This window comes from Manacus vitellinus, unplaced genomic scaffold, assembly GCF_001715985.3.
Source record: "Manacus vitellinus isolate BGI_N305 unplaced genomic scaffold, ASM171598v3 scaffold_3_pilon, whole genome shotgun sequence".
Classification (NCBI taxonomy): Eukaryota; Metazoa; Chordata; class Aves; order Passeriformes; family Pipridae; genus Manacus; species Manacus vitellinus.
Window position 1 is genome coordinate 39,876,320 of NW_021940535.1, and position 27,665 is coordinate 39,903,984.

Here is a 27,665-nt window from a genome sequence, read left to right on the forward strand (position 1 = left end):
GAGTAATTGCAAATAGATATGAAATTAATGGATATTTTACGTGAAGTGTGAGATTTGACTGGTTTCACCAGTGTATCCCTGAAATATAGCCAAAAGCAGAACGACTTTCCACATAAGAAACTGAAGGATGAATTCTGTAACTGCCATGGTCCTGCAGAACTCTATCCAGAGCTAATCCTGGCATAGGTGTACACATAAATCACACCCTTACAAGGAACCAAGATCAAGCAGCACAAGGGCTTAAGGGATTACAGACTTATTCTAGAGACTGGAGTTATTACTGGCACAGTCACCAGCCCCAATTCACCTCTCAGCATCTCAGTTTTATCTCAAAAACTGGCAATAGCCAGTGCTCAACCGTGGGCAGCACAAACCCCAGCTCTCACCCTTTTTCTTTGTTCTTTTTTTTAGTGACCAGCCACAAAGAAGATTCTGCATTTCTACCTGATGTTCCCTGTTTCTAGTAAAACGATGACAGAAAATGATGATCCCTTCATCCTATTCCTAAAATTTTTCTTTAAATATCCCCTAGAAATCAAATACTTCAGAAGCACAAATTTAATGTCAAATATAATGTCAAATCTGAAGTAGGCACTTCTGGGTGAATCACACTGTTACAAACATCAGCAGAGCACTTCATTCCAGTTTCATCTACTCCGGCCCTAAAAGCTACCTAACACAAGGTCATCACCAAGCTCGCTGATCTGTCTTCACTGCTCGCTGCTAAGTAGATGGGGAGACATGGAGAGAACACACATGTTCTGTCTTCTGTTTCACAGCCCTGGGAAGCTTGAAGGTAGGACAAGGAGCCAGACCACAGAAGCAGCTGCTTCCCAGCGGAACAATTCCAACATGGATACTCTTTCCCAGAAAGGAAGGGGAGTGGAGAAGGGCAAAAAGTCAGAAGGGAATTTCCCCTGCGCTGGAATTTTCTCTCCATGAAGAGGTATACAAGCACAGAGCCTACAGGCATAACTCACAGGATCTAGCAAGTTTGCTTTATACAAAAAGCAATTGCCTTTTTAACATTTAATGACAATCTAACATTGGTATAAAAACTAGGTATCTTTCAGGTTTTATGGAAGTTTTTTCTCTGTAAATTCATCTTTATAGAGTCTTGCTGAATTGTGATTCACATTTACTTTAGCAGACATTAAAAAAATGGTTGCATCTACAAATTTTTATATCTTCCTGGTATCTCAAACACCTATAATTTAAGGCATTTTATTCATTTTTTCAGTTGTGCAAACAATGTATACAACCTTTGAAGACACACAAGCCCTCTGAAATTTGTGCTTCTATATAAATAGGCTTGTAGATACTTAAATAACACAGTCATAAATATATTTTCTCTTATGTTGCATCTGTCATGAACACTTGCCTACATGAACAACAAGAATGCCAAAAAATCTCCTAAGTCTGGCCAGAAGTGCAGTATTTATACTTGAATTAAAACGAATTCCATGTGCAAGCTAAAGTAGCACTCCATCAATAAAACATTTCAACCACTGTCTGTGGTATGGCACTGAGGCATCTCTTTTCAGCTTTATCTGACCCCAGGGAGTTCTTGCTTTACGTAGCTAAGAATCAACACAGAATTATTTTAAGTATATCTTCAAATATTTTGTTTAATTTATACCTAATTTAAAGAACTATTTGGCAACTCGGGTGTGCATGAATGCATGAACAAGTATACATCTGAATTTTCAGAACAAAACTTTTTCATATTATGGAATTTTGTATTATAAACTTCTTAACAGGTACTCGCAATTTGATCAGAAATGCTCCCCTTTCTTTTTCTAGTTACAAAACATTTTGCAATTTTCCTTGTTGACAGCTGGAACAAAAAAATACCAATTTCTGAAAGAGAGGTGCTTGAAAAATACATTTCCCTATTTGCCATTATCAGTCTTCATTCAGAATGGTTTCATGCAAATGTAGATATGAATTTCAATACTGGATAAAGTCCAATACTAAAATCTAAACATGACTCTATGAAGAACCTAGAGAGGAAAGGGAGTTTGAGAATTATGTAATCAGGAGACAAGAGCCTTGTCGGTAAAGAGGGTGGTACATAAATGGGCCAAAGAAAAGATTACTGTGAGTTCATCAACAGTAATTAATTTCAAATCTCCTCTCTAGGAGGACCTTGGGTGTTTACTAAAAAGCAGCATGGTTGTTTCTCTGAGCTCTCAGATAGGCAAAAAGAGATGCTTCATACATAGACCAAAGCAAGTTATTAGCAAACTGAAATATTTGAAAACAGCATCTTGAACAATTCCATGCAAAAAGGAAGATTCATGCAAAATCTATACATGTGTTATGTGTTCAGCATTAGGAATAGTTGAGCAAGTTACATGCTCAGTGTTACACCAGATTACATTTGCAAAGTGTTATTTTACCACAGCCAAAATGACAAAAATATAGAGGTCCAACCTAGAAAAGATAATTGTAGAGAGATTTGTATTATCCATGTTTGTCTGTGTCTCTTTGGCTACAACCACTAGCAAGGCTCCACGTACATGAACTGAGAACAAGCAGTGTGACTACTCTGAATACAATTTAAAAGACTGAGTTACTCTTCTACAATGGTCAAAGGACTGGAAGGAGCCAAAGCTTTGCTTATTCCTCACAAATGTTTAATTGTAGAATCATAAAATCATTAAGGTTGGAAAAGATCTCCAAGATCATCGAGTCCAACCTGTGACTGAACACCACCATGTCAGCTAAACTATAGCACGAAGTGCCACATCCATTATTTCCTGAATACTTCTACAGGTGGTGACTTCACCTCTTCCCTGGGCAGTCCATTGAATCAATTAACAACCCTTTTAGTGAAAGAATTCTCCCTGATGTCCAGCCTGAACCTCCACTGGCACAGCTTGAGGCTATGTCCTGTCATCCTGTCTCCAGTTGCCTGGGAGAAGTGACCAACCCCCACCTGGCTACAACCTCCTTTCAGGTAGGTTGTAGAGAGTGATGAGGTCTCCCCTGAGCCTCCTCTTCTCCAGGCTGAACACCCTCAGCTGCTCCTCATAGGACTCACACTTTTTTTGCTTTACCAAATGGCAGTACCATCATTTTATCAGTCGGATGTGTGTGCTCTGTACTCAAAAAAATAAACAAGCCAGCGCTTTTATTAGTAACTTAACAGAACATAAATTCCAGTACAAACTTGTAAAGGAATTTCTCCTGAGGGAAAAACATAATTAGAGTTTTCCAGAATAGTAGAGGGTTGCTGGGGTTTTGATGTGTTTCAGACATATTCAGAATTTTAACTGTGTATATTTATAGGTTCCAAAAGATTTTCACCAAGTCTGTGTAAAAACCTTTCTTTTTCGTTTGTTTTAGAGGATGCCTGTTTATCATACATTTTCTTGTCCACTAAAGCATCTATCCAGACACAAGACCATGTTAGAATTACTTCAGTCATGCATTAATCATAGCTGATGAAAGACTTTAGGCAACTATTCAGTTTTAATAAAAACTCTTGAAAGTTATTATCCACATAAAGAAATATCTTGGAACATTTCATACAAAAAGCAAAACAGAAACCCAATAATTAATAAAGAGATTATACCATCTTAAGTTTTAAATAACACTGAACAGATGGTTTAATCTAAAGGTCTATATAAGCCAAAAATAGCAGATGAAAAAAAAAAAGTGCATGATAGGAAAGTCCACAGTTCCAGGATTTGAACATACTGCATAGCAAGGCTATTCTAAAATATGTGGAAGGTAGAAAGGATGAGGAGCTGTGCCCTCAACTGTATCTTTTTTATTTTTTATAAAATTTATCAACACTTCTTAATTACCTTTACATATTTTGAAAGTTTCTGAATTCCCCAGTATTCAGGTGACAAATCAGTGGTTCCTTCCTGACGACGTATAGGTTGTTCATCCTCCTCAGCGTCTGAGGAACTGTCACTAACATCTTCTAAACTGCTTGATGTTTTTCTAAAAATAAATAAACAGAATCACCAATTTTAAACAGCTAGAAGCTAATAGGGACAATCACATTTCAAACAGGTATCACAACAGTGCCTAACAGAAGAATTAGAAAAACACAACTGACATTACTGAACAGTAAATGTGGTGATAATTATTGTAGATAGGGAAAATAAATTTTTTTTAAAATGAAGAAAGAAAAATAAGTAACCCATACCTTCCTGAGGCTCGATTAATTTTAAGAGATTTAGCATTGGCACTGGATTTCTTTCTCACTTTCGAAGATACAGTACTACTTCTCCCTTCTTCTTCAGTATCTTTTTTTGAAGCTTTGTCACTAGATTTGGGTTTATTTAAAAAAATAAAAAAACCAAACAACCAAAAAAACAGAAATCATTTTTTCCAGAACATTCTTCAGCAGATTGTGACTCACAGAACTCCTGATTGTCCATGCATTAACAGTTTTGGATGGATTCTTCTTCAATGAATGTGTCTGGTTGCTTTTTGTACTCACATAAACAAATGAATTTACTATCCTCTGGCAAAGACTTTGAGTGCTTAGCTATGTGGTGTATGAAGAAGTCTCCCTCTCTGTTCTGAACTGATCTCACTGGTTTATTTTCATTTGACGCCCTTTATTCTTGTCCTAGAACAGACAGTGACTAAATGTTCCCTGTTTATCATCTCCAGTCATGATTTTCTGTATCTTTCTTCTTCTCCTCTAGTCATTATTTTCCAAGCAAAAGAGTTCTAGTCTGCCTAGTTCTTCCACACACTGACATGTTCCATAGCTTTGATCATGCTGAATACAACATATCTTGCTTTCCTTATATTCCAAAAGATTCCTAGGCCTAGCTGAGTACAATAACTGGTGCTTTTTTGTCCCTAACTTACCATATTATGAAAGCAAAATGTCTTTTCAAGCTTGGACTGGTCAGCCTATCACAGTCACAACAATAAAAGAGAATACTACTCATGATTACAGCCCATTTCACTACATCTAGACTTTAACAGACTGGGGAAAAAGGTTAGCTCTTGCCCTGGGAAACCATTTTTTTTAATTGATGACTGTAGGTCAAATCCTAAATCTCTTAAAATGTTTCTTGGAACGTCAAATTGGAAGACTTGAGAAGATACTATTTTTTGTAGGATGGCAATCAAAGGTTTTTCTTCAGATATCCTTCTTCCTCCAGTAACATGAAATCAGGAAACATTAAATCAAAATAGAATTCTGATTTCAGAAGAAAAATCCAGCAATATCCAATATATGTATACTCTATTTTGGGTGTTCAAGATCTGAGATAATCTCATTAGTGAATATTGTTGCTAAGCAGAGATAGAAAAGTGGCTCATATAATATGAAATCATTAAAAATTGGTAGTAACAAGTAAGAGTCATTCTGATTTTCCATCATGGAAGTGTGGTTTAATTAGATTTTTCTACTCTATCTTGCTTTAAAAGGTATTTAACACTAAAAATACGATGATAAACCAGTACTGCATAGAACTGCAAGACATTTCCCTGCCTTGCTGCAGAAATGATATAACATTAAAGTTGTTGCATGAGAGAAAAAACGTGAGAACTCTCTTCTTAGAAATTAACATGTAGTAAGTTTTGTTTCATTGCTCTTAAGACAATAATGCAGACTGCAACATGCAGTCCAACCATTAGCACAGTTTAGAGAAATCTATAGGAAAATTCAATTATAAAGATAACTACTTATCTTTGGGAAGCAGAAAGCCCAGTATTTTGCCACTGCATAGTTGGTTGTAACTTCTTGCCAGTAGATCTTCTCCCTGCTGTAGAACTTTTCACTTTCTTTTCTGTAGAATCATAAAGGTTCTGGGATTGGCCAGAAACCTCAGCATCAGCACCTTCCACATACTGAGAATTCTTCTCAGATGCTGGTTCTTTAAAAAAACTATATTCCTAATAAAAGGAGACATGGTTTGTCAGTTATATTGCTATATGAATAATGCATATGAAGTTATAAGCAGTTATAAGCACAATTCCAGGATTCTGTGCTTAAAAATTGTATGCATTATATGTAGAATTAGATTCTAAATACAAAGTTGTATTGTCTTTAAAAGAAAACAAATTAATTTGGAAAGCAGCAGTTACCATGTGCAAATTAAAGTTTTTTAAATAAACAAAGTAGCTAAATTTGGAACTTTCTGAACATACTTGAAAATTTGGTGTTGTTCCGTTTCTAATATGTCCAATAATTTGTGACACAAGCACTTTTATAGAACCTAATTCCAAATGAGTTTTAAGATCCAGAACTGCAAAATCAAGTCACTGTGCTTCCAGTGGATCATTAACATAAAAACTATTTCCTTCTATAAAGGATTTACAAAAAATTCCCACAAAAAAAGTAATGAAGAAAATAGGCTATCATAAACTGCTCGACTTCAGTTCCAAGTAATTTCATTTGATATAGTTTAGAATTAATATGAACACATTCCTTTTCATTTTTTTTCATGTTCCGTCTCTCAGGACAAAACACTGTTGAACAAGTCACATACAAGAACTGAGCTGAGTGGCACCTACCAATCCTTCAGCTGTCTGTGTCTAGTACCATGGCTGATCAAAAACATACAGAACAGAAAAGACTCTTGTCAACTCCTATTCTCCATTGGAACATATTCAATTTTTACAGGACAGACAGCATACAATCGTTTCTTATTATTATTATTATTGCAGCTGTCACTACCAGATAGGTGAAGACATTCCTTTTTGTATCTGATTCAGGGCAGTTTTAAGGAGGCTGTCACAGTGTGGTCTGCTTTTGACCAGTCCCTGATGTGAATCGGCTGTTCCAGGCTTGCTGATCCAACTGTCCCATTCCACACTAACTCTTGCTAATTCTCTCATTCTGAAGATGTACTCCAGACAAGGCAATTTAGCACACGATAAACGAGATAAATCACAGGGAACTGGTGCTGTAGCTTCACCAGCTAAGCATACATTAAAGAGTATGTTTCCTACAGCACTATATACCAACACAGAAATTCTGAATGTTAGCTTAAACAAGGCCAGGCAGATATTATAAAAGTTAATTGGTTTTGCAATATATGTCTATGTAACAAGCTTTTTGAAGCTCTCCTCTCTTCAGAAAATAAGTCAAAACTATTTCCAGTCATATTTTACTTCATATAGGCAAACTTGGAAATATGGCTTTTCTCTGCTTTTCAGAGTTCTAAAGCAGAGATTTTCCCTCAGGTACAAATGCTCTGCAGCTTTACAGTATTAACTTGTTTACATTCTAGTTTTAGAAAGGAGAAAGTACTAAACCAGCTTTTCATCATGGCAGGATGATATGATATTCCTAAACCATTAAAAGGAATAATGTATACTCTTCTACATAAACATATTTACATAGCCAGGCACTATTCAGTGTGTGATTTATGTGATAACGGAAGGAAAACAGTATAAATTCTATTTATTTACTCTTATTTAATAAGTGTACACATTTCTTGAGTAGTTACATTATTTTTATAAGGGCGGAAAACCAGTAAAGAAAGATATATTATCTCTATTATCAACAGTATCATTATTCTACATTAACATTTAGGATTAGAAATGTAAAAATTATTAAAATATTCCCATGAACATCAAATTAAGCCAAATCACTGCAAACACATTAAACCAGTAATTATGTCTAAAACCATTCATATGTTATTCCATTTATAAGTGTAAACCAGTATGTAGGTATAACATTAAAAAACTTGCCTATAAGATAAATGAAAATTTTTTTAACTTATTGCTCTTTCAAACAGAACAACTCACAGATTTAATTCCATTGCTGTAAGCTATTATATTTATGCGTACAAGTTGAAATGTTCTGTTCTTTCAGAACTGCCATATACCTGTATCTCAGAAAAATAAATATCAGCCCTACATCACAAAAAATCATAACTAAAGGACAAGAAAATGTCTCAATCCCTTCCTTCTTTGAATAAATAAAGTTGCATATAAATAATCACGATAAAATTTTTGGCAGGTTTTGGGATGTAATTGATTTTACCACCAAGTTATTAATCTGTTATAACCACACTAGAAATCTAAAAAAAAAAGAGTTTTTGTCAGGAATGATAAAACAACTAAAACTGTAGTGGCACTGTGTGGTTCTAGCTAATATAGAACTCTAAATTAAAGTCAAAATGCATTTTATAGTGGTTGAAGCAAGACATAGTGTGTAAGTTGGATGTTTAACTCCCAACTCTGATATTTAAATCAGACAGTTCTCACAAAAAAAAAAAAAGTCAAGCTATTATTTATCTTTAGGTTACAAAGTATGAAGATAAAAGTTTAAGTGGTTTTGATAACAGAAAAATATTGTCATAAAAAGTTGACTTTTCCCATAAGGATATCATATTTTTCTGCTTTAGTATTTCCAGTGCTCCATAGAGAACAATACTAGAAGACCAGCAAAACATTTCAAGCAAAATTAGAGGCTGGCCTCACATGTAATTCAAACCCCACCGTAAGGTACGACAGAACAATACATGAATGGTGTATTATTTGCTATTTACAAAATAAACATATTTCACAGAACCTGAAACAAATCCAAAGAAAAAATAATACATGCACTTCAGCCATTAAAATTCTTCATTTAATCATCTTTGATAAAGAACATAAACGTTCAGCCAGGTTTATAATTTAATTCTTAACAATGTACACTTGTACAAAGTAGAAGATACACCCAGTATCAGTAAATACATACCTGTTTAGCCATATTTTCTACAAATCTAGGTGATCTCTCTCTTAAAAATGTGACTATATCTTTATATATATCACTTTTTCTTTCATAGTCAAGCTCTTTACCTTTTAGCAGACCCTTAAAAAAAGAATACATTTTAAATTATTAATAGCTTTGCCCTACACAGGTAATTTAATCTGCATCACAAAATAGTGCTAAAGCACAAAGGTCATACTGTAATGAATTAGGTACAGAAGTCTCATGCTCAGCAGAGTCCATCAAATTTCACCAATGTTTTGTAAAGATGTATGGATCCTCTCCATGGATCCCTACATATGACAAAGATCTCACATGGAATTTTGCAGGCAATTATCAGTAAATTGTACCGTGTGTAGTTCCACTGAAAAGAATTTACAGCTTACAGCAAACCACCAACCAATTACGAGCTTCCAGTGCAGCATGGCAGACGTCTAAACGGATCAGAAAATTATGTGACCTGATTGACTGCGCTCCATAAGCTTCAGTTATTAAAAACGTGCCAAGTCAAAATTTCCCTGGATTTTTTAACTCTTAGGAAATCAATTTGTGGAGTTATGCCTGACGGACATCAATCTGTCTTCAAAATGAATGTAAGAGCTCTGGTCACTGCTTAACACACGTAAGGGGCTAATATGCCTAAATAAAACCCATCTGAAAGGAAAAAGGTAACCAAAATGAAAAGGAGAAGAGATAAATAATTTCTAAAAAGCTTCCACTGACAGGAGAAAGAACTGCTTTATTATTTATAAAAAGACAAAAGCAAGCTCTAGTAGCCACACACAACAATATCACACTTCAGATCAAGAGCAATGAGGCACTAAAGAGGCATCGAGTCCCCCAGTACCTTTAAACAGGACCACTGTGAAGAACTGCTTGAGTGCATTTAAAGACCAACCAAACACTGTTAGGAAGGAGCGCAGAATACACTCCTGGTATAAAACTTTTTGAAAAAGCACTCAAAACACATGGAAAAACTAGCACACATTTATTACTGTGGCTTCTCTTTCTGTACCAAAACATGAGCTCTGCAGGTCTTAGAGCCCCAGTACCACTACCCCAAACCTGAGATTTGATTTTAGCACAAAAAAATAATCATTACTGCATGGTATCCTTTATTACTACTTACCCCATTTAAAAACACTCCTGCTGTGTTGCAAGTGATATACAAAGGATCAGTGTCATGTGGTTTGATGACTAAATAACAAATGTCTCCATGCACTTGTCTCCAGGGAGGAGCTCGGCATCCATTAGCAAACATGTAATCTGTAACCAATTAGCATTAGTGTTTTTATCCAGTTTAAAAGTATTTTTTAATAGTTATGCTTGATGATTAATGTAACACGTATACAAATAAAATCCCCAAACAGTTTGTTACTCTTAAGAATTCATACTGTTAGGTATTAATCATGCAAAACTCTGTGACCCTTGGTCCAATCCAACCAAGAACCACAACTGTGTTTAGCACTTTTCGGGATCAGGGAGTCAGTTCACTTCCTCTACTTCCACTGAAGATATTCACATAACTGGGCCTTTATTTCTGTATGTAAAGGCTGAAGAACACCATTGCATGTCTGAAAATACTTTTTATTTTACTTCATAACATTATGGTAGAAATAAACACTTTAAATGTGTTACTGAAATTAATCCAAAAAATTTCACACAGAAATCAAGTACTTTAATAACAGTCTATGTAAACATAAGATATGATCTAGACCTGATGTATATTCCAGTGATTCCAGTACTGTATCTTCTCCTTTCCCAGAGAAATTCTTGAGAAGATTCACTTCACTGTTTACAGCAGCTGGATTTAGTCTAACACCTCTGCAATTAATAGAAAATAGTTTAAAATGTATTTTGATGTATTTTGATGTATTCACATCAAAAGGATGTGCTCAGAGAAATGAAGAGAATATTGCACAATTTTTTAATTTTACATTGAGTCTTACTAGTAGCAACAAAAATATAAAAATGGGTCATCTTTCATAGTGTTTCTTAATTTTTTCTATCGTTCAGTGAAATTTTCGTTCCATACCTAATACAAAGTCCTTGTAACTATGAAACAGACTCAATGTAATACTTAATACAGTTCCATGAAGAAATAAACAGTTCCTTGAAAATATTTGACTGTAACTTTGTTGTTTGTACAAATGACTTCAATTTGCTAACAAAATGCAAAACATATGCAATAAAAAAACCACACTTGTGGGCACACACTTGCATACCCACACCTACAGAAAAATCTTCATAAAAAATTGGTTTTTTCAATAACTTAGTGAATAGTGAAAGTTATTTCCATAAATTTCTTTATATCACACCAAAAACACATGCTGCGGGTTGAAACCAATCTGATTTAATAATAAAACAAAAAAATGCACTGGCTGAGATGCCTAGCTTCCATTTGAAATGCACTTACTGTGAAATCTGTTTCAAAGAACTATTAAGCAGTTGCAAATCCAGCTGATGAAGAAGAAGAATGATTTTCATTTTCGTCTCTGTTTCAGGGTCATAACCTCTTTTCACTTTGTCAAATAAATGCAAGATGGACGTATCTTCTCCTTCAACAGTCGCATATTCAGGGCCAAGAATTTTCACTATAGGATCTCTGTTAGCTGTAAACATGAAACAGAATCATGTAATGTGCAACTATGTTTAAAATGATTGGATGAGACAAACACCTTTTGTTTCAATTGCTGCACGATTTTGATGCTATTAATTTACAGTAAGAACTTTATAATGTTCATAGTTATTCATCAAACATTACTGTCTGATTTATTCTTTCATATCCCTCTACTGCAATTTTAAATGTACTTTTCAGAACATGGTAACACTAAGAACAAAAAGAAATTTTTCTTAACAAACCAATTGCTTTTTACAGCAAATATTAAGATTCATTCAACCAAGGGGTGAATATTAAATAGTTCCCTTTATCAACAGTCCCCTTTCCCAAAACTATGCCTGGCTGATTCCCAAAACAGGAAATCAATGGGCTTAACTCACTGAAAATTGATCATTTTGGAAATATGATTTAGTGTAAAGAACATCTTTAAGCTTTTCTAGCAGCATTCCCAATGGCCCCATTACTTCCTCAGCTATGCCAGCTGTTCTTTTTGGTAAACAGTGACATAACTACATGTCAATGTATTTTACAAATCCATTTTGCTCTGTTGCTGCAAATGAAGTCCCATGCATCTCTGAATGGCTCTGCATGATACACTGGTCATATTATTCTTCCCTAGTATTCATGGTTAACCACTGTCAGTGACAGGGCCCTGGATCAGATGGATCTGAAGCTTGATCCAGTATATGCATTTATATTTTAGAACTGCAGATGCAATTTCTACTAATATCACAATAGAATATCACTGATCTCTTCTACCTCCAGGTAGGAGGAGGATATCCAGTTTAGCATATCAACAGTCTTCTTGTCAGTTTGAAAATCTTGGTCTTGAAGATGACACAGTAGAAGTGCTCATACCTATATTTTAAACCCATTGTGAGAAGGAGGAATCTGGAAATGCTCATTGTGAACCTTGTACAGGTAAGAATGTCTTAAACATACAACTTTTTCTTTGGCCGTTTTTTAAGTATGTAACATTTTAAAGGAGTATTAAACTACATATGTAGGAAAAACTGTTATTTAGCCTCAAAGAAGACTTTTTTTTCAGAAATTTAAGCCTACTGTCATCGCTGGGAAATTGCTCAGTATACACAAATTTGTATGAGAGTCAACAACATTATTTTAACTTTATTCCAGATTTCTCTGTTATTAATTTCTGTGTAAATAAAACAAGAAATAGAAACTTCATTAAGGTCTGGATCAGCACCTTTAGCCACCTTCATGAATTAGTACCTTCTCACATACTTAAAATGAAGGCATATATTTCTTTCTGCACATTTCATAAATTGCTGAAAACATTTTAAGAATGAGGAAAGACTTAAAAAAAAAAAAAAAGAAAAGAAACCTTCGAGGCATGCTTGTGCTTCCTTTAACTTTTTTTCCATAGCAATTTGTAGCAAACGGGACAGCTGGTCAAAACTGCGAACTCTGAGAGTTGATGCCGAGAGAAGCAGCAATGGTTGGCCATCTCTGCTTGTGGCTTCAGACTGAACAGCTGCTTCACTAGAAAAATTAAATTATATCTTTTTAAAATAATAACTTTAATTGAGAAGAATCTTAAATGTTATTCAAGTTTTACATGATAAAGCACACACAATTTCTTCAAGCAATATTTTAAAAAACTTCCAAGGTAAACCAATTCATTCATTGCAAATCAGCAGGCAGATAGGCCCAAAGGAAGCTGTGACCCCATGGGAAGCCTGTACTAGAACAGGCTCCTGGCAGGACCTGTGGACCCACAGAGGGAGAAGCCTATGCTGGAGCAGGTTTGCTGGCACGATGTGTGACCCTGTGGGAGACCCATGCTGGAGCAGAGGGTGCCTGAAGGACTGCACTCCATGGAAGGGATCCTTGCTGGAGCAGGTCATGAAGACCTGCAGCCCGTGGGAAGGACTCACATTGCAGAAGTTTGGGAAGGACTGTTTTGTGGGAGGGACCCCAGACTGGAGCAGGGGAAGAGTGTGAGAAGGAAGGAACATCAGGAAAAAATGTGTAATGAACTGACCACAATCCTTATCCCCCATCCCCCTGTGCCACTCAGGAATGAGGAGATAATCAGAAGTGAAGTTGAGCTTGAGAAGAGGTAGGTATGGGAGGAAGAGGGAAGGTTTTAAGAGTCAGTTTTATTTCTCATTATCCTACTCTGACTTTTAATTGGTAGTAAATTTAATTTCCGCAAGTCAAGTCTGGTTTGCCAAAGACAGTGACTGGTGAATGATCTCTCCCCGTCCTTATCTCAACCCATGACCCTTTGGTTGTTTCTTTCTCCCCTGTCTAGTGTAGAAGATGGAGTGATAGAGCAGCTTGCTGGGCACCTGGCAACCAACCAAGGGCAACTCACCACATGGGAGTCACTCCTAACACAAAGAGAAATCACAGTTGAACATATGTTGTGAAAAGTCTTAGGAATAGACAGTTCAAGTTTTAAGAATTGCTAACTTACCAGGTCTGCATCACAAATGAGACAGAATAGTCTTAAACTCAAAAAGAAACACTTAAAATTTCAGCTCAAAATTTTCAATATACATCAATAAAAATCCCACCCATGGCCACTAAGGCTTGCTTTATGCTAAGTGAGCACAATTTTGCTTCATAGTTCACCTTCTGCATTTGAAAACACACTGCAATTCACTTACTTGATCACATAACCCTTTCCAAATACTGAAGAGTCCAACTGCGTTTTCCACTCAAGGGGCTCTCTGAAGACAAACGCTGCTTCCTCGGGATGTTTAGTGCTGAATTCCTCTGCAAACTTAATAATCTGATTTAAAAGAGATTCGTTCAAAGGGGTCATTTCGAGCGTGCCGGTTCCAGAGCCAGCAGCAGTCCACTGAGCCGCCCTCTCCAATGCTGCTCCCATGGTCTCGGACACTTATCACAGGAGTCCACCTTGGCAAAGAGACACCACCAGAGAACGGTAGAACTGAGCTCTCACATGGTAAATGCCGCTGTAATTTGAAACAAACGTATCCAGTAATTATTAGATTCATTTAACTCGTTAAAATCCCCGAAGTGGGGAAGAGGGACTTGAAGAGGCCAACTCGCAAATTTTAAAGAAACAGGGAAGTCAGGTGCAAGCACAGTTTATTTCACCTTAATTAATTCGGGGTGCTATGGAAATGCTGGGAGCAGAGAGCAGAAGGCCCTTGTTGAGGCTGTAACAAAAGGTTTCCCCCCCGTTAAAAGCCCTAAGCCCACCATGACCCCCCGGCACTGTCTCCGAACGGCGGAAAGGACGGTGCGGGACCTCCCTCCCGACCAGCCTGGAGAGCCCGAGGGCCGCCGCAGTGCCTGGGCCTGGGGCCGCCTCGGCCCTGCGGGGAGCCCGGGGCAAGGGCTGAGGAGGGAGCGGGAGGGAGCAGGGAGCCCGGAGCCGGGAGTCCGAGGTCGCCCCTCACCTCGGGCCGGGCGGACATGGCCGCGCCCCGCCATGGCCGGCGGCGTTGCCGTGGGGACGGGCCCGCGTCACCGGGACAGCGGCAAAAGCCGCGGCCCGGCGGACGTTCCCCCTCGGACGGGAAGAGGAGCAGTATTTAAAATAATAAAGCAGGCTTATATGTTTTTTTGGTGAGGAATTAAATAATGTAGTAACTAGAGTTACTTCGCACCAGAAGTTAAAGGGAGACCACCGACTGGTTTTTAGCTTGAATTTTAGCCTGGACAGCTCAAACCTTTCACTCGCTGTCAGCTGTTATGAGAAAACAGCTTTAATTAATACTGGTCGAGATCGACCACTTTTAGTTTTTGAGGCAGTGTGACAGATTATGCCTGAAATCCTTTTTGTTAAAGGAAATGTAATGTAAAATTATTGTTTCTTGAAAGAAGTAAAGGAAATAGGTATGGGCAAAAGCAAGGAATAAAGTCCTTTCACGTACTGAGTACTACACAACACTATACACATGCAAATAGAAAGCTCCAAACACAGAATGGAAATTAATACTATTCCCCTAATCCTATAATAGATCCATATATTGTTGAATGAGGCATCGCTCTGGATAAATTTTTAGGTTATAAAGTTTTTACTGTGCTCATCTCATCACTTACTGTCTCATCTTTTGCGCTACTGAGCAGATAAGAACAATATTCTGGGACTTCCCTTTCCACTCCAGTTCTGTTATTTGGGCCCATCAAAATGCCTACGAAATGATAAAAATTGGACTTAAGATTTGAGCTAGGAAGGAATGATTACCCGCTGTACAGTGACTGAAGTTAGGAAGCTGTGGTCAGCTTTCCAGTATATATGTCCTTCTGAAGGCAGTATGTGTGTCCTTCGAAATACCCAGCAGAAATACCCAGCTTCCAACACCACAGAGTTAACACAGCCAAGATTTGTTTTACCAACTCAGAACTCAGACAGGTAAGAAACCTCTAATAATGAGGAAGGTCATGGAATGTATGTGGAGTGTATCTCGAAGAATAACAGTGTGGGATTAATACACAGAGATGATTGTCCGTATACATTTTACTTACTGAAACTTTCAAGCAGTTACTATGGATAAGTACACGCAGTCTGCACAGTAATGACTTAAGAATAGCATTAGCTGTTCTTGTTTCACTGCATAACTTAGAGAAGATTGAAAATGAATCATTTGATTAGGTGAAACTGAGAGAGCATTTTTAGTAAAAAGCCTGGGTAGAGACTTAATGCAATTTCTTTTCTGTATGGAATACTATGTATGAATACATTTCCAGAGTGGATTCAATCTCTTCTTTTTACTGAAGCAATGATTGTAAAAAAGTTGATTTTGATGGGCAGAAGGTTCAAGCAGCAAAATGTGAAAGGGAGTAAAAGTATCCCCACCATGGGTGGTGGGGAGTGAAGACAGTGAGTTTTCACACAGAGCTGAGTATTTTAAGCAAGAAGTCGGTGGAGTAAGAAATAGAATTCCTAAATGAGATCACTCTGTTCCACTGAAGAGCAAGAAGAAAAGATATTTCAGTGACAAAGATAAATGGGATGATTTGCCCTCAAAGACTATGCATCTCCACTGGCTATAAAAGGAGCTTTGGTAACTAGCTCAGGCTTAGTTACCAGTGGAACTTCCTGTGGGGACAGATAAGTGAAAAAATTAAAAAGCAGAACAGATCCTGCAAGCCAGTGGTGAGGAATGTTGCTGGGATCTGGTATTAGAAGTTAAGGCCTATGGATGCTCTGGAGTCAGAGGTGCTTTTCTGTCTTTTTTTTTTTTTGTAGCTGGCAAGTGCAGAGTTCATAGCACAGCAGCACTCCCAGGAAGACTGCTCTAACTCTTCTGAAGACTAGAAACCACCTGATTTAATTTATAACCTCAATTTGTGTGACTAGTTTACGTGTATTCGTTCTTGTTGGTCCTTTTCCTTGTTTTCAACACCTACTTTCCTCCATAGATTTTACACCCAGTTTCTGAGTTAGAATATTTTCTCTCAGACTTCACTTTGCTAGGCTAAACCAGTTCAGTTCCTCTAGACACAGCCTACAAGTTCTTCATGTCCTTACCATATTAGTATCTCTTATTTGCCTATGTTCCAGTCTGAGCATTTTTTTCTTAAATAGATTCAATGCTATTTCTAAGGTCATTTCACTGGGACCTATTACAATGGCATTAATAGTCTTCATCTCTTTTGGAAGTTCCTCAACTACTACATTCTAGGATTGCATTTGGTTTTCACATTTGGGATTGTTGTCACCTTGCAATTGAATAATACAACCAACTTTTAATCCATCACTTTTATTTTCAGCTGATGAGTTTGTAGCTTTCTGCAGAATTTCAGCATATAATATTGCCATTTCTAAACAAAAGAAATATTTATAGCCTTCAGTCTCTATCTTTTGGTTCCCATCCTCTTCCTCTTTGAAAGTAAGTTTTGAATTTGATAGAAAATTTGAATCATATTTTACAGGGGATTCTGATCTTGGAAATAATTAAGTGATATGAACAAGTTCTGTTCCTGCTTATTGTGTCTGTGCTCTGTAGTTTTTTGCACATTTTCAGACACGTATCAGCTGTAACAAGTCATTACTGCAGTTATTGCATTGGTATTTCAGCTCTGGGTGATTCCCTTGGTTACATTCAGGCATATCATGCTGGATGACAGGGAATATTGCCTTCTTACATCAGCTATCACTAAAAAATAAACACTTAGGGACTCCCTCACTTAGATAGACCGAAGGAGATTTAATACCACTTCTTGCTTTTTTGATTGATCAGTGCTATTAATACATCCTAGCACAACAGTGTAAATGGATATATTAGAAAAAAATTTTGCCTGAAAGCTAAAGTGTTAAGTAATCATTTAAAGAAATATGAAAGTATTCTCTTGGTAGCTCAAAATCAGCGTGCAAAAAATTCCAGGCAATAAAGCTATAACGTGTTCTCAAAAGCAGCTTACTCAGGAACTGGGTCTGCCCAGAGATGGCATATGCACCATGTTTGGCTAATTCCATAAACCAGTATTAGTACATTTTTGTAATAGTGACTTTCTGCTCTAAGTTATTTTTACATTTTTAGTGTAAAAGACATTTTATAAAACAGTAGGTGAGATGTTTGCCTGAGCATAGTCAAAGATGAGATCATTTGTTACTGGCACAAAGAAATGGGGAATATGAAGAATTTGTTAGCATGGAGAGTAAGGCAATTGGAAATTTTTTTACAATCTCGAAGTTGCAGCCAGAATGTGTAAGCAATTTTTCATGTATATTTTTCCTCACATTATTGTAGAATAGGGAGTAAATTATTACTGCCAAAGCAGAACATTAATACACATTGTAAAAAAATTGTAGAGGTTTACACAAAATAAAAAAGGCATATAATACCAGCCACTCCTTCTGTTAAATAGCAGTTTAGCTGATCAGCTTCATGGTCAGTTTGTCAGACAAGTTGAAAATCAGGAGAAAACAATATAATATTTGTCAGTTTCCTTTTATTGTTCATTAGCTTGCTTTTGTTACAAAATTTACATATTTTGTTGTTCATAAAACAAACTAAAGTATAACTGTTTTGGTGAAAAGGGCTTAGCAAGAGAAATAAAAAAAAAATCCATTTGTACTGCTTTTATTTCCTTTTGTATTAGTACAAATGCACCACTTACATGCCTGGAGTTGTTAACAAGCATTTTTATGCATCTTAAATTCTTGTAATCCATTGTTGTTTGTTGTATTGATGTTTGGTTTTTTTTAATTGGGTTGTAGTGCTTTGTGGAAAGGCAGGATTTCAGCTCTAAAGGTGACATACATGAGAATGTAAAAAGAGGGAGAGGACATGAATCTGTTGATGTCTTTCTTTCTTCTCTTTTTCACCTAGTCTCTGATTTCCGAGTTGTGATCTTCTACTTACATCTTGTTTTCTGAGTAATTATGTGTTTCAAAAAATGCCAGCTTAACTGCAGTTAGGATTTTTATGGATTGGACACTGTGCAATTCACTGTCTTGGCCCTAGAAATTAGAAAACAGAAAAGACCATTTTTCAAATGGGTCTCAATGCAAGGGGCAAAGAGGCATGCAAGGGCACGTGGATGTCTGGCAAAGAGACAGTTACTTCAAAAATCTTCAAGAAAATTAAGCAGGACAGTATTTTGGTTAGTAAGTGATAAATTAACAATATCTGCACAGTTATTTTCTGGACAATGACAATAACAGAGATATGCTGCTCTTTTTTAGAAATGGCTTCCAGATGGGATTCATGTTTTACAGTCCAAGATTGAATGTGATTTAATAAGTTTCTATCAGTAAAGAACATAATATTTCAGAATATGAACTGTGTTACTAGACTGTGCTTCCCTCTCTTTGTAGATGGCAAATTATTCCCTTTTGTTCATTTCTGTTTGCTACTGCCTAGAACTTTTGAATATTTTTGAGTATAATTTGAAAGAAATAATCAGTCTGGTGTAATAACCAGAGGACTGTAACTATGTCACAATAATATTTGAAGTACTAGTTTACAAGACTGTGATTTTGAAAGACTCAGTAAATTAATTGAATTTTTTTCTTTGTAGCATCAGAACAAGATACAGGGCAGGTTATCAGGGGTCTTAAAATGGTGAGATATCTTTTCAGAGGCTGTTTTTCCTGGGTTTGTAATACTTTAGTAGGGAATAATTACATTCGAAGATTTTTCCTTTTAATTCCTACATTATCTTTTTTGCATCTTAAACCTCAATTCCCTCTTCATGTAATATTTTGTCTTGAAATTTCTGCAATGAAAATATGTGTGCATAATAACCCTGAAAGAAAAAGCTTTTGAGAAAGATATTCTGAAGTAGAGTTATCCAAGTATATAAAATTTTTTTGAATTGTTTTTAAATCTTGACTTGTACAGGAGGAGTCACCAAAGTATTGACTCCATGAGTCACCCTAATTTCTTCATATAGCAATACAACTCCTTGCACAGAGAAAGGATTAATGGTTAATTTTCTTTATTTTTCCAGTTGATTCTTCCCTGCATAAAATTTTTATATTTTGTTTGTATTTTTCAAGGGAGAGATAATATCTATGCATTTTGATATTCATATAAAATGCTTTTTCTAGAACTAGTCAATTGTTCTGATTTTAATAGCATAGCAATTCAGTACTAATGGAAACTACATAGTGTCTTTTAAAACTTGTTCCTTGGTTAGTTGAATTGTTTTTATGAGTGGATTATAACTACAAGGTTAGTACAGTTTCTGTAAAGAAATCAGAAAGATAGAGAAGCCTTTTAAGGCTTCCATGTAAATAAACAAAACAAACCAAAATAAACCCAACAATATTTATTCAAAATAGTGTGTGCCATGTGGAATGGACACAGTCATAACCCAGCAAATTAGAACACCTTACTCTAAATTAGGTATATCCAGAAACACTTTGCACCTTTGCAATTTAGAAAAGAATTCGACTTTGTGGCCAATAAAACAAAAAATGGAGAATTATTTTAAAATGTAGGCAGAAAATTGCCAGCTGCACTTCTTAATTATGTGTTTATCCTTATTTGAAATAACTCGATATTAAAAGCAATGCTGCAGACAGTGTGTCTTGCGCTGTATGGAAGACAGTGGTTTTAGCTTTCAAACATAAACCTTTTGCAAGTGAATGCTACTGACGTGCCCAAATGCCTTTTGCTTTCTTAGTAGTTTCTAAAAATTACCTCCTTTTTCAAGGGGAAAAAAGGGAGAAAGGATTGGGCTGTTTGTTTTGTGGTGGGAGTGTGAAAAGGAGATTGTTTTAAAATTAGAATTAGAATGTCGTAAGTAGTCTCCAGTTATGGCTTTCTTTTCCTAGAGGAAAAATGAGAGGTATTGGTGGAAAGTATTTTGGACTGTAATGTCCAGTATTAGTCAGGAGAGAGGGTTTGACTGTTTCATGACGAGCAGATTCTCGCACGAGGTGCTGACACAGACACGCAAAACACACTACATAGCTAGAGAGAAGGTTAAATACTTCTCAGGTATTCAGCTACCAGTTATTACTGTAGTAGCCCCATTTCACTCCTTAGGCAATCACCAGCAGTAATTCTGGATAATTCCCTCCTTAGTTTTTACAAAACTAACATAAAAATATAAAAAAAAATTGTATCGTTTTTCCCCTGTTACATAATCAGAAAGAAAGCCAAGACTGACATCAGGGCGTTTTCTCTTCTTTGTAGGTCATTTCAAGGCAGAAATTCAAGCACCTTGGAGCAATCACTGGTTTCGAAGAGACTGCTTCTATCATTTATGGTGGTACGGTAATATTATATGGGAAAATGTGAAATGGTGAGAGCAGTGGAGATCAGAATACAGCCAAATCACTACAGGGTTTGAGCAGCAATTGGCTGTAAAATTAATATGGAGCAACAGTTGGATGTTGCAAGGTTGAGCATTAACCCAGTGCCTGGTAAAAAAATAATGTATTTATCTAAATTTCTGCTTCATAGTGATCGTGCTGTGTGAGCTATTAAACAAAACAAAATAAAAACCAACTCTAACTCCATAGAATATGTTTGATGAATCTGACATCTTCATTCAACTTGGATGAAAAATAAGTCCTTTGTGGATGAGAACAGGGATTATAGCTCCATTCCAAATCCTTTTACGGTAGAACTTCAATCTGGGGAGGAAAGTTGCCTTTTTATCAAAATTATTTTTATTGAGAGAAGCAGAAATGTGTGTTGCATATACATGTCTTCTTGCATAGTGTACATTCTGATACAGTTAATTCAGCCAATTTTCTGGTATTGTTCTCAAGATCTGTGCCATGGATATTAGAGTCCTCCATATGGGTACATTTTTCCTCTAATTTTTTCCACTTCTTTTTCTGGTAATAGCTGTATACATTCAAGCATTTTAGTTTAAATTTAGAATCATCAAGGTTGTTCTAGAGGATCTGAAGTTCTGCCACAGTTAGGTAGTTATTTTACTGTAGAAGGAGTTGCAGGTAGCTCCTATGTCTTTATTTTTTAGCTCAAGCAGAGATAGAGATTAAAACTATCTATTTTTAAAAATTCTCAATTATTTTCCACCTAATTTATGCATAAATTAATATTTCAGCTTATTACAATAGCTGTTGATTTTCAGCATGCCTTCAACTCTGAATGTAAAATTTGGGGGCTGAAGCAGGTTACTTTTTCAAAATGCATCTTTATGTGCTCTGTTTAGATTTGGGAAGAATAACACTGAATTGTTTGAATGTTATTGTTTCCTGGAATATCAAGTTAGCATCTGTTGCTTTGGTATTGAAAAGGTTGCTAATTTTGATGCCAAAAGACTCTCTTACTAAGTAGTTCGAAATAATTTCTCAGAGATGAAAGGGGATTCTGTCCCTAGTGGAAAATTGTACATGGCAAGACCACATGGCAGACAAGTATCTGCTCCCTTTGTCATTGACAGATTTCTGTCATTGATTTCATGGGAGGAAAAATTTGGTCTATCAACAATACTGTCAGACAGCAGGCAGTTAAACCCTAATTTTTCCCAGACTCTTTCAAAAAAATGTAGGACCTGTGACATTCTAAAACATAGTGTAGTTATATTGACATTTTTCTTCTAAGATTTCAATGTGAAAGGTTAGCGATTTGTTCAGATTTTGGTAAAGCCATTCATGCTGGAAATAAGGATGCCATGGGTCAGAAGCAATTAGGCTTAAGAGTCTGCTACTTCTAATTGGTAAATATAAGCATATTTGATCATGGTAAGCCCAAACTGATATGCTTTAGTGATTCATTTATAATGCTATTGTAGTCTTTGATGTTCTGTTTCAGTAACACCACTAAATTTTAAGCAGTGACATTCAAGAATTAAAAACGTTCTGTGCTGTTAAAGTGAATAAGTGTAGAATAAAATGTGAGGATCTGAATCTGTGCATTTTTATGCAAAGAGTCCTTTGCTGTAGTGCACAGTATGCACGGTATGGAAATCCATGCCAAAGCTGGCCCACGGACTGGGAGCAGGGTAGCCTGTTTGTGCACTGCTTTGCCAAAGCTAATTTACTTTGCTAAAAACCAGGGTAAATTAGACAGTATGCAGCATTAAGCAATGTGGTTAAACTGCTTCCAGTTACCAAGCTGGCTCCTTTGGAGCTGCTCTGGCTATCTCTCTGCAGCTCAGTGTTGTGCAGCACTGACATGCCCTGACTAAAATTGATGTGTGTGAAATTTTATTCATGTAAGGAAGGACTGGTGAATCATACCCATCCTCTCTTCTGCAGAAATTCTGTCCTCAGATACAGGCAGAATGTACAACTAAGCATGTTTTCAAATAACTACAATATAACTGTCATTGCATTTGACCTCAGTAATGTGATTCTCTGAGTAAACACAGACAGGCACCACAACTGATTATAATTAAATGTAAGTAGCTAAGCACAGATCTGTGGTATAAATAGATGTGTTACAGCTGACAGTTAAAGTTTGAGTTCAGTTTCTGTGTGAGTCTTTGCATTACTCATGTAAATCAATGTTCTCACTTACAAGAGAAACCTCATAATTTACCACTACCCATAAAGTAGCCTCGCTGTAATCAATAGTGATTCCTATATGGAATTACTGTGCAGAGCAGCGTTTCTTCCATCCGTATCCTCAGTACGATTACTGTATGGTTTGGCACCACGACAGAAAAATATCCAGTGAGCTCAGTAGTTTTCTGCGTGGAAGGACTTAGTTGTCCTAATTTGGTACAAAAATTCTATTCAGTTTAACGTAAGCAAAAGTAGGATTAAATACTCCACATGGGGAAGGATTGAGTATAATCTTGAGGGGGGGGGAATGGTTTGCAATCTCACTGTACTGAGACATTACAATTAAATTCAGGTCTATTTTTATTCTATGTAGAAGTAGAATATAGTAATTAGAAATACTTGGTGTTTTCTGCCATGTTGATAACAGTAAAGGATGATCTGGTGATTTTTTTCATCTCTGCTTCTGGTGATAATTATATATGCTTCATTTGAGACTGAGAGCAAACCATATTCAAGTGAATCTCAAAACATTTTACAGTGTTCTGATCCTGTGAGCTTGCTGCACTGCACACACAGACATCCTGTGCTCAGCTCTTTAGTCCACCAAACAGGAATGATGAGTGCAGAGGGGTTTCTGAACTCCTCCACTCCTCTTGGGAGCCTGGGGGTGCCCGTGCGGGTGCAGGGCTCTGAGCCACTCTCCCAGGGCACCTCATGGAGCCACAATCCGTGTTCAGTGGGATTTCCTTCTATAAAACAGGCTGAAGCTTTGAACAGTAAGGTGGGGACTTTGAAGCATGCGGGAACCCGAGTCCTCTGTAACTCACCACTCTGCTAGACAACTCCACAAGTTCATGGGCAACTGCCAAGTACCCACGAGCCCAGGACATGAGTGAGATCCATCCTGGAAGCAGCCAGTGATGTCAGTAAGTGGTAGGTGTGCTCTGGGCACCTGAATTGAAGCGATCTCCTGAGGGAACTGAGTCCAGACTTGTCTTTTAGTGGGGTTAAAAGAAGCTGTAGCTGGAAGTTGAGAGTTTAATGTACTCACGGAAACCTCAGCTTTGGCACTTAGCAGACTGACAGGACCAAAACAATGGAGCCAAGTGAATTCAGATTTTACAGTCAGTAAAGCAGAGGTTTTATGAATTACTTTTGTGCATTTGGATTGCCTGAATTCTACTTTTGGTGCCATGTGTGCATCCTGAGTGTATGGCTCTGTGTACCAACAGAAAAAATAGGTTACATCTCAAATAAGCAAAATTTAGAAAATAAATGGGTTTCTGTGTTAGTATGTGTTTGTGATTACTAAAGTTAAAAACATCCCTCTACTTTTCTAGTCACCTATGTAACTAACACCTCTGGTGGAATGGAGCATGCCTCTTCTAGTTACATAAAACAGACAGTTCCAAATGTAATGTTTTTAAAAGCTGTGATTAACTAATGGGGGAATAGAAGAGTTTTCTATTAATTATGGTGAGCATGCAAAATAAATAGCACTTTCAAAAAAACAAATAGTAATTCTCCCTGGCACTGGATTACAGCATCAACGAGTGTCAGTATTTAAGATGACAAAACTATATGATAGAAATCTGTGATCTGCTTTTCTGTTCTCATTTTCCATTTCTCATATGAAAGAGACTTATTTTTGACTTTGCCCATCTTGATATAAGCATAGCTTACATACAAAATGCTATGCATATTTTCATGCAATTTGTGACTTTTAAGATACATATTACACAAACAGTCGTTTTATTTTGTGAGTAAGCAGAAGATTAACTCTTCACTTCAAGAAGTATCTTCCCCTAAAGTGTCTTACATGTCTTTTTCAACTTTTGCCAACAGAACAGTGTAGTATTTTTAAAGTGTTATCTTTTTGCTCTACGATTAAGCTTATATTTTCCACCTTAAGACTGTGGGAAAAGACACAGAGGCTATTGAATCTCTAACTTTGCATATAGTCAGTAAAAACATACACGTACTCACAATATTACTTTAATAGGAAGTTCTTAAGTGACTGCTCAATGATACAATAATATCTCCATTTAAAAAGATAAAGTAGCAAAACAAATGAAGGACAGACAAATGCTAAACAGCAATTTTACTACTTCTCACCTTAGCAGACGTATCTTAAACTCAGCAATTGTTCACAAATATTACATTTGTATTTAACTAGAACTTTGCTGTTCCTATTTTAGGTACAGGAAAGGACAAGTTTAAGAAGGACAATCCCCTTCAAGCTGTTCTTCAGCCATATAAATTGAACTCACGAAGGTTTATCTGTGTAATCCCTGCCTCCACTTTGCTTGCCTGCCTCATTGGGATGCAGGGTGCCTGGTTTCTCAGTGTTCATCACAGCACAGCTCCCACTGCCTACAGTTTGCAGTGGCAAGTGCTCAACACTTCTACAAATTACACTCCTCCATACCAAGCACCTCCAGAAACACAGTTAACAACCACATGTGCAAAGTGACTCCTATCACACAGGAAATCTGTGGCAAAGGCAGGGATACGATTCAGTTCCCCAGGGCTGCACTCATGCCTTAATCGTGAAAACATTGTTTCCTTCTCTACAGTTGTCTGCTTCACTCACTGTGTCCTTACAACGGCTGCAACAAAGTACAGATTGCACAGAGGTTTTACTATGCAGTGATTCATCCTCCAGCGCAGGTCCTTTCTGTGCGCTAAATAACACAGAGGAGCCACGGAAAACTCTCTGCCCAAAGGAATGACATGCAGTTCCCTCTGCCTCACCACTCACATAATCCACCAGAGTCCTTGTCCTTTTGTCTGCCTCTTCTACCACCAAGAGAGTTGGGTGCATGGGAGTGATGGGATTCCTGATCCAATTCCTGCGCTTAATCAGGCCCGACTGCAGCAGCAGCGAGCGGCAGGATCAGGGGAAAATGTTTTGAACGCCAGTAGCCCCAGGGCTGGAGCGTGCCCAGATGTTTCATGGAATGGCTCTGGCAGACCAGTCACACACAGGTGTTTATTGGCTTGAAGTAAAAGTCAGGAATACCAAGAATAATTCATCTGCCACTTGGCTCTTCAAACAGAACAGGAACGAGCACAACGTGCAAATCTAAACGGCAGATAACAGCAGCTCTTAGCTAACACACACACTTTACCCGCGGAGCTGCTTGCCTGATGAACTTTTTATTTTCCTGGAATGAACTCATTTGAGTTATGAAAACTGATTATGCATATTGTTACAGGCACGCAGCCAAGCAACCGTACAACTTGCTTTTTCACTAATATCTGTCATTTTTAGGAACAAAACATGCTGCTGCTAACTGCAAGTATAAATCTACTTCTTAGAAATATGATTTGCAGTTTACTTTCTCTTTACATTTAAAAGCTATTTAAAAGCAAAATAAATCTAGCTGGATCAAAAGTAGCATTGTGTACTTAGTTTAAATATACTAATTTTCACACTAAAATTACTTTAGGGAGCAAAGACTTGCTATATGTGGCAAATCAAAGGAGAAATGTAAGAAACTATTCCAAAGAGGTTTGTTACTCCGCATGGCAAAAGCTGTGCACAGCCTCTCTGTGACCTGACTCCGCACGATTTATTGGTCATCTTTAATAAAGCGAAATCCAAGCACCTTTTCTGTTTCGTTACTTCCATTTTAGCACTTGCAGTAGCAGACAGACAGACAAAGTTTAGTTTTAGCCTGGGAGCTAAAAGAAATACTTCTAACATACATATGTACTGTTACAGTCTGACTTATAAATGCTCAGTAGTAAAGTCAGCAGGAATTGAGCACTAAAACTGGAGAAGAGTAAGTGGAAAGAGATCCTGCTGTATTTGCAGACTCGTGGTAATAAGGAGAGTGCTCCCGGCTGCTCTTGGAAACTTGTCATGTAAGTGAGTAAGGGGAGAGGTCAGATAGTGACAGACTGCTCTTCCAGCCTGAAATGGGGGGTTGCACCAAATCTAAAAAACCAAAACTAGTTTGAAACATGCATTTAACTAAAAATTAATGTTATTAAAGCAAATTATACCCATCATTTAGAAATGTAGTCTGAAAGTACCGTAACTCCTGGCTTCTCTTCAGATGATGTCTGGCAGTGTGCTATGTATTATCCACAAAGTATCTTCCAGAATCCCCAGCACCCTGGCTTCAGGAGCCACTCTGAATCTCACTAAATTCTGATGATTCTGATGTCATTTTCTAAGCTTAAAATATTCTTGCAAGTGACATCAATCATGACTCAACTGGGCCTTTCCTGCCACATATGACAAAGGCTCCTATTTTTAAACTTCCAGACAAACACAGCCTGTATAATTTATTTTTTTTTTTGCCAAAAATATGTCAGTTCAAATCTCACTGTTCTGAGCATATTCTGTTCTTTTGGGATACTTGTCAGCTGTATAAACCTATTTGTATCAGGTTTATAAGAAATTAAATGTTTTTCAAGAAGCAAAATAACAGACTTGGAGAACAGAGCTTCCACCTTGCATTATT

The 27,665-nt window shown here is 36.9% G+C and overlaps 2 protein-coding genes across 2 annotated transcripts in view; one reads left to right on the forward strand and one right to left on the reverse strand.

Annotated features, from left to right (window-relative positions):
* ARMC4 (armadillo repeat containing 4) overlaps positions 1-14,250 on the reverse strand; it is a 78,433-nt gene extending 64,183 nt beyond the window's left edge. The window contains exons 1-9 of the mRNA XM_018075913.2: positions 13,943-14,250; positions 12,652-12,809; positions 11,103-11,298; positions 10,404-10,510; positions 9,816-9,952; positions 8,675-8,788; positions 5,670-5,877; positions 4,166-4,295; positions 3,816-3,957 (exon numbers count right to left, since the gene is read on the reverse strand). Of these exons, the coding sequence (XP_017931402.1) occupies positions 3,816-3,957; positions 4,166-4,295; positions 5,670-5,877; positions 8,675-8,788; positions 9,816-9,952; positions 10,404-10,510; positions 11,103-11,298; positions 12,652-12,809; positions 13,943-14,166 (1,416 nt within the window). The 5' untranslated portion in view covers positions 14,167-14,250. The remainder of the gene's footprint in view (positions 1-3,815; positions 3,958-4,165; positions 4,296-5,669; positions 5,878-8,674; positions 8,789-9,815; positions 9,953-10,403; positions 10,511-11,102; positions 11,299-12,651; positions 12,810-13,942) is intronic.
* Positions 14,251-14,505: 255 nt separating this feature from the next.
* On the forward strand, positions 14,506-27,337 carry LOC108640165. Its single transcript, XM_018075178.1, has 4 exons — positions 14,506-14,873; positions 15,561-15,663; positions 20,903-20,978; positions 25,389-27,337. The coding sequence occupies exons 1-4, from the start codon at positions 14,506-14,508 to the stop codon at positions 25,661-25,663; spliced, it is 822 nt and encodes a 273-aa protein (XP_017930667.1). The 3' UTR covers positions 25,664-27,337.
* The last annotated feature ends 328 nt before the right edge of the window (positions 27,338-27,665 follow it).